We start from the raw sequence: 12,337 nt of genomic DNA, 5'->3' as shown, positions 1-12,337 counted from the left end.
AATGGTCCAACCCTCTGTATCACTCATTATAAAAGCCACGTGTAGACTTTTCACATCAGCAAAATTGATACAAACAGCCATTAAGTAGAGGAGAATCTTGCATGTGTTCTATGGTCCAGTACATGCAGCCCTAAAGTTAGACATACAAGAATCTTAAGACCCGATCCAACTCCCATTGATGTCAATGTGTTTCTATAGACTTCGACATGTTGAATCATATCCGTAATCTAGATTATATAAATATATTTAATAATTTTATACACACAACAGCACAATAGAGTTGATGTAAATGGTCTCTCAATTTTTGCAGTTCATTGGGTAAGAAGAGCGTGTTCATAATCTCGAAAATACTATAAACCCTACACGTACAAACAAGATAGACGGATCTTGTAATGTAAAATGGCACTGATTTCCACAAAAGATTCATGAACTAAAATGTCATTACAACAAACTTAGGGCATATCTACACTGCAATCAATGGGTATAATTGCAGCTCACATAACCATACCTTAGCTAGCTTAATCTGGCTAGTATGGTACCAGAGCAGTGAAGATGAGATGGCATGTGCTTCAGAGTGGGCTGTACAAGCCTGCCCAGAGCCCTGGGTAATTATTTACACAGCAAGCCAGCACTTAAGCATGCACTGCTGTAGCTTTGCTGTTCTGGTCCCAAAGCTAGCTCGGGCATGTCTACACGAGCTGCCACCTCAAACTTTAGCCACTAATTCAGAATTCAAAAGCCTTTAGTTTTCATTGTTTCTTCCAGCGTTAGCCAGGTGTTTTCCCACAGGTTAGCAGTATAATGCTGTTAACCTCCATTGCTGTGAAAGTGAGCTCTCTCAAGGGTATCAAAAATGAAAGAAAAATACATTCATGTACACTGTACCTCCAGTTGGTAGAAGCTCCCACTATAGCACTCAATCTGCTTCGCACTGAAACAAAATCAAAGCAAATCAGTCAAGTGACAAATGTGAAGTTGCCTGGTGCTAAAAGGTGCAATCTTCATCCCAAGAACAGGAAGATCAAGCAAAGTCATGCAAACAGTGGCTTGAAAACTAGATATTGTTGGCCAAATTCACTGCTGGTTTTAGTAGGTATATCATGATCTTGAGATGAGTTAACAAGACTCTCCACAGTTTAATAATGTAATTAACCTGGATTCTTTTTATCTTAGTAACATGATTCTGTAACCAGTTGTGTACAGCAACGACCAACAGAAAATGCCTTCAGAAAATTTACTAATGCAAATACAAAAGTTGTTAGCTTTTTGAATAATTGAAAAAATATGGCAGATCAATATCAACCTGGGGAATTAGAATATGGGGCCATTTCAGCCTAAACACAAACAAATCCTGGCTAATTCACAGACTGACAAGAGGCAAGACAAACCCAAAAGGGAACAGTGCAGCTGAGGAAAAAAGGAAAATTTCTCTTTTTTAATCAATAATTTCCAAACAAGGACGGGCAGGGTCAGTATACTGGCTTTCGCAAGCAGGGACTCGTCTCCCTTGATGTAGAAATGCAGCTCTTAGCTGGGTTTACACCAGGGCCGCGGTGTGGCCAACGGATATGCTGGCCGCTGCTTCCCGCAGCCTACATTGGCCTGGGACGGCAAACTGCGGCCAGTGGGAGCCGCGATCGGCCGAACCTGTGGACGCGGCAGGTAAACAAACCGGCCCAGCCCACCAGGGTGCTTACCCTGGCGGGCCGCGTGCCAAAGGTTGCCTATTCCTGGCTTACAGGTAGGCAGTCAATAGTACTTCTACCATTGCCTGCACCAATGAAACAGCTCTAGCATCTGTGCAAGGATGTGAGATTTCTTTAAATTTGGGGTGAAGAGGCAGATTAATGGTTCTGCTCTTTTCTCATTTGGGACTGCCAAGTTGATGCTAGGTCTACTCAAATCTAGGGACTCTACTCTGTGAGTTCTAGTTTGGTATATGCACGGTGTGTTCAGTGCCTGAACTCATCCAGCAACAGTTGATAAATTTCAGACAGACAATGACATGAAGCAGTTTACACAAGCAGGGCAAACTTGCCTCCTTATCAAGATTTTTAGCAGGAAGAGAGAGAGGATTTTAAATTATGAAGACAGAATTAAGGACATATCAGGGAACAGTTATATAAAGAACAAAAGCAAGACACAGATTCAGCCACTGATATCACAGCAGCTGATCCTTCACATTTTTTATACAAGGCAAATTAAAATCATTACACATAGTCTTGCTTTGCACATTCCAGACTGAACACTCAAGCTATTTGTATTAACAATTATCAAAAGTATATTTTGGATTAAGAAAAATTCCATGACTAATTTTACACCAATAAACCTTAACCAAAAGAAACGCTTAAAAATTAACTAAATTAAATTAAGCCTCATCAGTGGCCTATTTATATAAGAAGAGCTACTCACTGAAGTCAATTAAATTCCACTCATGGAACCAGCAGTGAACTTGCCCTAATATCCATTAGAGCAAAGCAGCATTAGAATGAACCCCATCACAGCATCTACAACCATTTTTGTACTATCGTGCAAAGTGAAAGAAAAATAAATGTTTTCACCCAGAATTTCTGTATCTTGATTTGAAGAGAAAGTTGTAGCCATTTCTAATTGTAAAGAGAGTGAGGCAATAAACTATTAATGACTTAATCCCCAATCTTGCAAAGATTTACATGTGCAAGTAGTCCCATTCACTTTTGTGCAACTATTCACAGATTTAAAACACACAAGTGTTTGTAGGGTAGAAGATTTAGTACTTTCATTGTGATTACACAAAATGTAAAAGGAAAATGTGCATAATGAATATTATTAAAATGTGAGCAAACCAAATCCATTCCAATTTACAGATTTAAAACCAAACAGTACTTCAGAATTTGTTTAGTGAGTAAATTCTATTATTCATCTACTCCCTTCTTCATTTAACAGGCTTTCAAGCAATTAATTTTTTTTAATTTTAATTAATGGAGATATCCCATCTCCTAGAACTGGAAGGGACCTTGAAAGGTCATCGAGTCCAGCCCCCTGCCTTCACTAGCAGGACCAAGTACTGATTTTTGCCCCAGATCCCCAAGTGGCCCCCTCAAGGATTGAACTCACAACCCTGGGTTTAGCAGGCCAATGCTCAAACCACTGAGCTATCCCTCCCCCAATTAGAGATAACGCTCCCTAAACTTCCATACTTGATTTACTATTTTGTTTTATTACACACTCTAATCGCTTAACTGTATAAAATATTAGTAAACCATCCATGAAAGCAATTGCTTTATTTGTGACAGAAATGTTATGAGATCACGAATGGGAGGGGGTTCACGAAATGTTACGGGGGTTCTTGGGAAAAAATTCCCTAATGGCGGACAGAGCTGTCCATAGGAACTCCGGGCAGCACGGGGCCAGCGGCCCGGAGCCCCTGGACTTCCAAGAGCTACGCAGATCAAAGCAAGCATAGCTATCACGCTGAGGAGATTTAAACTTCAAGACTTCTTATAAGAAATGGAAAGGGAGGTGGATATTTTTTGCTGTTTTTAAAATAAATAGGCAGCTAGTATTGTTTTTAAAATTATTACAAAGAACAAGTTTAAGCTTTCTTGTAATGTGCGTTGTTTGCCTGGACTGCTCAAGACCTGAATGCTTGTGTAGCAGGAACTCTTTGAGTTGGCTTCTTAAATACCTTCATGCTGTTTCACATCTTATACTCCTTGATGAAATATAGGAGCCTTGTCTTATAACAGGCTTATTCTAAGCAATACAAGCTATGAAGGTGAGATCTTGGAAGAGTGTTGCCGTTTTCATAATGTAATAAAAATACTGTAATGATAAATAATAATTAATAATAAATAGTGTGCAATAAGCATGTCATAAAAACAAATTTTATATTTCCAAGATCACTGCTTTTATAATTTATACTCAGGTAAAGGAGAAAATCCCTGGAAATATTCATTTTTAGGAGGGCTTCGTGAGACTTGACATTTTAGTGAAAGGGGTTCACAGGTTGTTAAAGTTTGGGAACCACTGCTATGAGTCAATCCGTATGACCATGTGGCCCACACTATACAAAAGTTTGAGCATCCCTGCTATAGCGTACTAATAAAGTGATGCTGCATCAATTTCAAACTCTTTGTTACAGCTCCATTGTAACAGTATTCACTCAAACCAGAAAAGGTTTTCTAACTTAAAAAAAAAAAAAAAAAAAAAAAATCACTAAAGCTGTTTAGTATAAATAAAAATACTATGAGTTCCTCAGGTCAAGAGAGAATATTGTAAATAGCAATGAAAGTGAAAGCTGAGGTGGCTCTACAAGGGATGGTATCAAGATACAGTTTTCTTCCAATTTGAACAGATGGAAATTTAAAGTAGCCTCAGAGACAGCTGACAGCTAGGAAAACAAACCCCAATGTTTCAGTGCATGTAGAGACTTTTGCACAATGTACAAGAAATGGGCTCTTTGAAGACCAGAGTACTGAAAATAGTTTTCTATCAGCACAGAGAACTCTCCCACCAATATAGTTCTGTCTACATCAGTGCTTAGTTTGGGATAATTTATGTTGCTCAGGTGTGTGGATTATTCACACCCCAGAACACCGTAAGTTATACTGAAGTAACCTGTAGTGTAGACAAGGTCAGAAAGTTTAGGAAGACAGCAAGCCGGTCCCTGGAATCAAAAAGGTTAAGAAACACTGCCCTAGAGAATGTGAAGGTAATCAGAGGCTGAGGCTGTTAACAGTATTTACTGGATGCACTGACATCTAATTTCCATTAAGAGTGAGAGTAAGCTTGCCATTAGTTTCAAGTAAGTTACACAGCAGTATTCCCCAAACAAAGCGCCATATTGCGCCATCATTTTTTAAGCCGACCTTGCTATTGATTTCAGTGGGAGTTGCAGGTACTCAGCACATCTGAAAATCAAAGTTTTTATTTCGATGTCTAACTGAGGCTTTAGGAGTCTAACTTTAGGCAGCCAACTTTGAAAATGTTGGCTTGGGTCTTTCAACAAAAGCAGACTAGAGTTGGTATGTGGCATCTCTTTAAATTATCAACATTGCTTCAAATACCAAATCAAAGATTTTCAAACTTGAGTCCTTAAAGTTAGGCTGCTAAATCCATATATAGGGACCTAAATAAATAGCCTGAGTTTTCAAGAGTATTAATCGGTTACAATTCCTATTGATTTCATTGGAAGATACAGGCACTCAAAACTTTTCAAAAGTCAGGCTGCTTAAATTCCTAAATATGGATATTGGAGCGTGACTTCAGGCACCTAAATTGGAAAAAAAACTTATTCCAGGGGCTTTCCTGAGTATACTTCTGTTTATACTTTTTGGGCCAAATCCTGCAATCTCTACTTTGACATAAGTAAGAATTTTGCCTATGAGAGATTTACATGTATAAGAACTGCAGGATTTGTGCCTTAAAATATAAATGGTTTTATTACCTGCAGATTTTTTAAAAATGCAAGTGATCTAGCATGACCTTATATCAATCAGCACATTGTATATATGACCTGTGACAATATTTCTACCAATAAGATTGGAACCATTCACATGTCACAGTTAACAGTTTTAATGACCACAGGGATGACTTGTGAAAGTTGACAGAGAAAAATATTAGTTTTTGTTTTTCATGAATCCTCAAGTAAAGTTAGATAGTAGCAAGATAGGCTTGAAGCAGTTCTGCAAATATTAAAATGCATGCGGATTACCACCACACACCATTATTCACATGAATGGGTAAGTGTCCTGTGGAGTGGAAAAAACAAGTTAGATAATCAATACCACCATAAAACAAGGAAAAGAGTATACTTCTAGTCACAGGTTGTCTGGTTATTTTTCCCCTCCAAATTCCACTTTGCACATGCACTTTAGTATCTAATTGTAGGCAACTTGTCTTCATTCAGTTACATGGTTAATTTTAATATTAATTTTTGTTAAGCACCAGTAATGACAATATCCCTTCCTGCCCGGAAGAGCTTACAATCTATCACCGTGATCCTGCAAACATTTATGCACATGCTTAACTTGACACATGTGAGCAGCCCCAAGGATCAGGGCCTCAACAGTTGTAAATGGGGAAGAAAGGATGCAATAAGGAGGTCAGAGGAAGGAATAACATGGAGTATTTTTTTGGAGAGTTGCAGAGGTGGGGAGGATGATCTTTAAAGGGTTGTTTGGTTCACCTCTTGTGAGGATATAGAAGAAGTGAGCTTTTTTTTTTTTTTTTACAGAAGGGATTTGAATGGAGGTCGGTGGTATGGAAAAACAAGTTGGGGTGAGCATCCAGCACTTAGGAGACAGCTTGGAAAAATAGATTAATATAGTGAATGGGAATGAAAGAAGGACAAGTTATTTATATATAGCAATGGAAGTTTGCATGGTGTTTTTACAGGCAAATAAAGTTACAGGTTTAGAGTAGAACCTCACTAAGCAGTAAGTGTTATAATATACAAACCATCAATTGCTCCCCATTTCTCAGTAAATAACCAATAACAGAGTGCCCCTAGAAGCTTTTACAAAAATGTACTGTACTGTATTACTAGCTGGTACTGTTATAGCTAAATCTAAAATTACAATCACAATAAATGAACCAAGTACAATTTTCATTAAATACCACATGCAGTATGCTTGCTTTTCTTCCCCTCCTCCGCACCTCTCAATTATGTGTTTGCTCATTTACTAACACAAATCTCCAACATTCAGTAAATCACAATAAGTAACCCAGTCATTAGTACAAATGAGAGTTTCTATTTAGAGAATGACTGAAGGATTAGATAGTATCAGACACTAGCAGAATCTCAGAGGAATTATTTGTGTCCCATTTCAGTCCCTTTGTTCTATTTTAATGTACATGTTAAAAAATAAGAATGGCCATATTGGGTCAGACCAATGATCCATCTGGCCCAGTATCCTGTCTTCCAACAATGGCCAGTGCCAGATGCTTCAGAGGGCGTGAAGAGAACTGGGCAATGTATCAAGTGATCCATCCCGTTGTCCACTCCCAGCTTCTAGCAGTCAGAAGTTTACGGACACCAGAGCATGGGGTTGTGTCCCTAACCATCTTGGCTAATAACCACTGATGTATCTATCCTCCTTGAGCGTATCTAATTCTTTTTTTAATCCAGTTACACTTTTGGCCTTCACCATATCCACTGGAAACAAATTCCACAAGTTGACTGTGCATTATGTGAAGACATATTTACTTTTGTTTGTTTTAAACCTGCTATTGATTTCATTGGGTGACCCTGGATTCTTGTTATGTGAAGGGATAATAACACTTCCTTATTCACTTTCTCCACATCGTTCATGATTTTATAGACCTCTATCATATCCCCCTTTCGTTGTCTCTTTTCTAAATTGAACAGTCCCAGTCTTTTTAACCTCTCTTCATATGGAAGCTTAATCCTTAATCATTTTTGTTGCCCTTCTCTGTATTTTTCCAATTCCAACATGTCTTTTTTTTAGATGGAGCAACCAGAACTGCACACAGTGTTCAAGGTGTGGGCATCCCATTGATTTATATAGTGGCATTATGATATTTTCTTATCACCTCTCTCTTTCCTAATGGTTTCTAATATTGTTAGCTTTTTTTTTTTTTTTACTGCCGCTGCACATTGAGCAGATCCTTTCAGAGAACTAGCCACAAGCACACAAGCAAGAGATCTTGGAGTCAAACAGTTAATTAAGACTCCTAGACAAATTGGAGGATTGGGCCAAAAGAAATCTAATGAGGTTCAACAAGGACAAGTGCAGAGTCCTGCACTTAGGAAGGAAGAATCCCATTCACCGCTACAGGATGGGGACTGACTGGCTTAGCGGCAGTTCTGCAGAAAATGACCTGGGGATTACAGTGGATGAGAAGTTGGATGAGTCAACAGTGTGCCCTTGTTGCCAAGAAGGGTAACGGCATATTTGGCTGCATTAGTAGGAGCATTGCCAGCAGATTGAGGGAAGTGATTATTCCCCTCTATTCGGCACTGGTGAGGCCACATCTGGAGTATTGCATCCAGTTTCCCCCCCCCCCCCCCCCGCCACAGAAAGGATGAGGACAAATTGGAGAGAGTCAAGCAGAGAGCAACGGAAATTATTAGAGGGCTGGGGCACATGACTTATGAGGAGAGGCTGAGGGAACTGGGCTTATTTAGTCTGCAGAAAAGAAGAGTGAGGGGGGATTTGATAGCAGCCTTCAACAACCTGAAGGGGGGTTCCAAAGACGATGGATCTCGGCTGTTCCCAGTGGTGGCAGATGACAGAACAAGGAGCAGTGGTCTCAAGTTGCAGTGGGGGAGATCTAGGTTGGATATTAGGAAAAACTATTTCTCTAGGAGGGTGGTGAAGCACTGGAATGGGTTACCTAGGGAGGTGGTGGAGTCTCCTTCCTTAGAGGTTTTTAAGGCCTGGCTTGACAAAGCCCTGGATGATGTAGTTGGAGTTGGTCCTGCTTTGAGCAGGGGGTTGGACTAGATGACCTCCTGATGTCTCTTCCGACCTTAATCTTCTATGATTTTGTACGTATAGTTGGAATTATGTTTTCCAATGTGCATTACTTTGGATTTATCAACATTGAATTTCATCTGCCATTTTTTTTGCCCAAGGTGGGTGAGGTAATAACTTTTATTGGACAACTTCTGTTGGTGAGAGAGACAAGCTTTTGAATCACACATATGCCCAATCACCCAGCTTTGTGAGATCCCTTTTTAACTCTTCACAGTCAGCTTTGGACTTAACTATTTTGAGTAACTTTGTATTGTCTGCAAACTTTTCCACCTCACTGTTTACCCCTTTTTCCAGATCATTTAGAAATATGCTGAACAGCACTGGTCTCAGTAAAGATCGTTTACCTCTCTCCACCATGAAAACTGACCATTTATTCCTAACCTTTGTTTCCTATCTTTTAACCAGTTACTGATCCATCAGAGGACTCTCCCTCTTATCCCATGACTGCCTAGTTTGCTTAAGAGCCTTTGATAAGGGACCTTACCAAAGGCTTTCTAAAAGTCCAAGTACACTATATCCACAGATCATCTTTGTCTACATGCTTGTTGTCATCCTCAAAGAATTCTAATAGATTGGGGAGGCACGATTTCCCTTTACAAAAACTGTGTTGACTCTTTGCCAACTTATCGTGTTCATCTAGGTGTCTGATAATTGTGTTCTTTACTACTGTTTCAACCAATATTCCTGGTACTGAAGTTAGGTTTACTGGCCTGTAATTGCCAGGATTGCCTCTTGAGCCTTTTTTTTAAAAATGAGCATTACATTAGCTATCCTCCAGTTGTCTGGTACAGAGGCTGAGTTTACAGATAGGTTACATTGCACAGTTAGTAGCTCTGCAGTTTCATATTAGAGTTCCTTCAGAACTTAGGTGAATACCATCTGGTCCTGGTGACTTATTACAGTTTAATTTATCAATTTGTTCCTAAACCTCCTCTACTGACACTTCAATCTAGGACAGGTCCTCAGATAAATCATCTAAAAAGAATGGCTGAGATGTGGGAATCTCCCTCATATTATTTGCAGTGAAGACAGATGCAAAGAAGTCTTTAGCTTCTCCACAATGGCCTTGTCTTACTTGAATGCTCCTTCAGCATCTCAATCATCCAGTGACCCCACTGATTGTTTGACAGGCTTCCTGCTTCTGATGTACTTAAAAAAAAATTGCTGTTAGTTTTTGTGTCCATCCAGAACGCATCCTCAGGGAAAAAGGAAAGGTGTCTTCCCAAAAAACAGACATGAGCTTTCCACTTTTCCAGGCAAAAAGGACCATGCTGATACCCTGAACTTGTATGCTGCATTCACACAGCTTTACCATTAGTTCAACACATGTGCAAGAATTTTACATAAAAGAAACTGTCAGAAACTATGTCTTAAATAATATGAACTACACTAAGGGATATGCTCTTTACAATACATCCATGTCACTCCTTAATGGGAGTTGCATGAGAGTATTAGAACGAAAAGTACAATGAACTGTATTTAATACTGTATTTAATGTTAGAGAAGTAGATATTGTTATAAGAAAATGTAAAAAGGGAACTTTTCTGCTTTCTCTGTGTGTTGTTGACATAGCTTTCAAAGGTTGTAAAGAAATCAGAAAGCTGGTTTGCATCCTATCTACAGTGGATTCTTGGTCTGTGTAGATAACTGGGAAAAGTGAAACAGACAATGTGTATTTTTTCTAGATAGATACAAGCAAGACAGATTAGGAAGGATAAACACTGACTGGACAGAACTAGTCAGCAACTACAAGGCCATAACAAAAAGATATGTAACAATAAAACAACAGTTGAAAGAAATAATGAACACATGAAAGCAATGGTTAAATAAAAGATAGCTAAGGAGGTACCTGTTACTTTTTTATTTATTCTGCTAAAACTATATTAGAAAACATATTTAGAATGGAATGTTTGCAGATTAGGTAGTTTAAATAATTTGTGCCCATGCAATGTTACAGGACAAGGTATAAAGAATGTGTGTTTAACAACGGGAGGTGGAGCAATGCAGGACTTATACCAGATTGGACCAGATGCCAGAAATACCTAGCCCTGGGGCATAGGTAGGCTAACTTATCATTACATTATCCTTCTCTATCTACTTTACTTATGCTTTATGCTTGATTAAGGTGGTAATATATTGTCCTAACATTTTACTATTAAAGCGTTAAACTAGTTAAGCTTAGTAACTGATAAGGACAGTGCTTTTCACCCAACAGTATAAAGGAAAGAATGACATGATCCTTCCAAATGACATGATCTTCCAAAATTCAACCAGTTATATTACCTTCAAACATGTCTGGAGGAGACTGGAAGCCATTAGTCATGGATGTCAGTGCCCTAGCCAGAAGTGAAGGAGCCTTCCTTACAGTACACCATCTGTAGACATGAAAGGAATTAAGCATCATTCAAAATTACTGCAGTGAAAACAAATGAGAAAGGTACACACTACTTCAGAGACTCATTTAATCATTTTCATAGAAGTAATCATTTTCATAGAAGTTTTTTTTCAGAAGCAACGCAATAGTTTAAACATATTATAGGTGGAGTTGGCTAAATTGCAAATTGACATGTGCCGAGAATTAGTAAAAGAGACAAGTTTGCATTACTTGTATGGTAAAAATATTTTGAGGAGCAGGGGGGAAAAGTAAAGCCAAATCAGGTATGTTGTTTCCCCACAGAAAGAACTGTTGAATTTTTCATAACATTGTTTGGAAGAAGTTGTCAATGAAGCATATAAACAGTGGCCAAGATTTTCAGAAGTGCCTCATGAGTTTAGGTTCCCAATCTGAGGCACCTTAAAGGGGCTTGGTCAGCGGAGACTGCAGTTGGAAGTTAGGAGCCTACATACCTTGGTGGATCTGGGCCTTAAGGTTTCTGTGCCTCAATTTATCCATTTGTAAAATAGGTATAGCAACACTTCTAAATCATTTTGGGATTCTTGGACGTACCTAATGTTTTTACTAAAGTGAACATGAGTTTAAATCATTTAAGGTAACATTAATAGGGAAAATGTAAAATTCACTGAAATAAAGGTTTTGTTTTATTGCAGTAAGACGCTAGTTTTAATTTGGAAAAGTAAAACAAACAACAAAGGAGGCTTATTGATATTAGTGAAAAAGCTATGTCATTTCAGGTCACTGTCTCACAGAGTGCAAGTTCCTTAACATTAGGGTGGATGCTCAGCACTGAAATCAACTGAAGTTAGGAGTCTAAATACCTTTGAGGATCTGGGCTTAAATGACTTCCTTAAGGTTACATACTGAGTCAGCACCAAAGTTGCTAGATTTTTTGAGTCCTGACTTCAAGTTTCATAGTTTGTTCAACGAAGCAACATTGCTTTTTCTGATAAGATACACTGTTATTGATTTGTATTTGCATGTTCCCCATATTAATCTCAATAGGCCAGATAGTCCCTAAAAAATCAGAGAATATCAGGGTTGGAAGGAACCTCAGGAGGTCATCAAGTCCAATGCCCTGCTCAAAGCAGGACCAATCCCCAACTAAATCATCCCAGCCAGGGCTTCGTCAAGCCTGACCTTAAAAACTTCTAAGGAAGAAGATTCCACCACCTCCCTATGTAACCCGTTCCAGTGCTTCACCACCCTCCTAGTGAAAAAGTTTTCCCTAATATCCAACCTGAACCTCCCCCACTGCCACTTAAGACCATTACTCCTTGTTCTGTCTGGTAAAATTTTCACAGCAATCCCCCATATTGTCCTGTCAAGGCACAGGGTTTGCCTGTCCCTCAACCTCCTGCAGAAATGGCCAGAGGGTTCACCTCAAAAACGGGTAGGTCTTCAGCATGTATAATAGGGGAGGGCTGTCTACATAAAGATCATGTATCGCCACACCACT

General features: G+C 39.0%; 1 protein-coding gene across 1 annotated transcript in view; it reads right to left on the bottom strand.

The window, feature by feature from the left end:
* The window catches only part of ACOT9 (acyl-CoA thioesterase 9), a 36,338-nt gene that overhangs the window by 22,304 nt on the left and 1,697 nt on the right, over positions 1 to 12,337 (bottom strand). Inside the window, exons 2-4 of the mRNA XM_065421439.1 lie at positions 10,767 to 10,858; positions 5,706 to 5,732; positions 886 to 931 (exon numbers count right to left, since the gene is read on the bottom strand). Of these exons, the coding sequence (XP_065277511.1) occupies positions 886 to 931; positions 5,706 to 5,732; positions 10,767 to 10,858 (165 nt within the window). The remainder of the gene's footprint in view (positions 1 to 885; positions 932 to 5,705; positions 5,733 to 10,766; positions 10,859 to 12,337) is intronic.

Source organism: Emys orbicularis, chromosome 1, assembly GCF_028017835.1.
Source record: "Emys orbicularis isolate rEmyOrb1 chromosome 1, rEmyOrb1.hap1, whole genome shotgun sequence".
Classification (NCBI taxonomy): domain Eukaryota; kingdom Metazoa; phylum Chordata; order Testudines; family Emydidae; genus Emys; species Emys orbicularis.
Note: the sequence above shows the minus strand (reverse complement) of the source record. Positions and strands in the feature narration are given on the sequence as shown.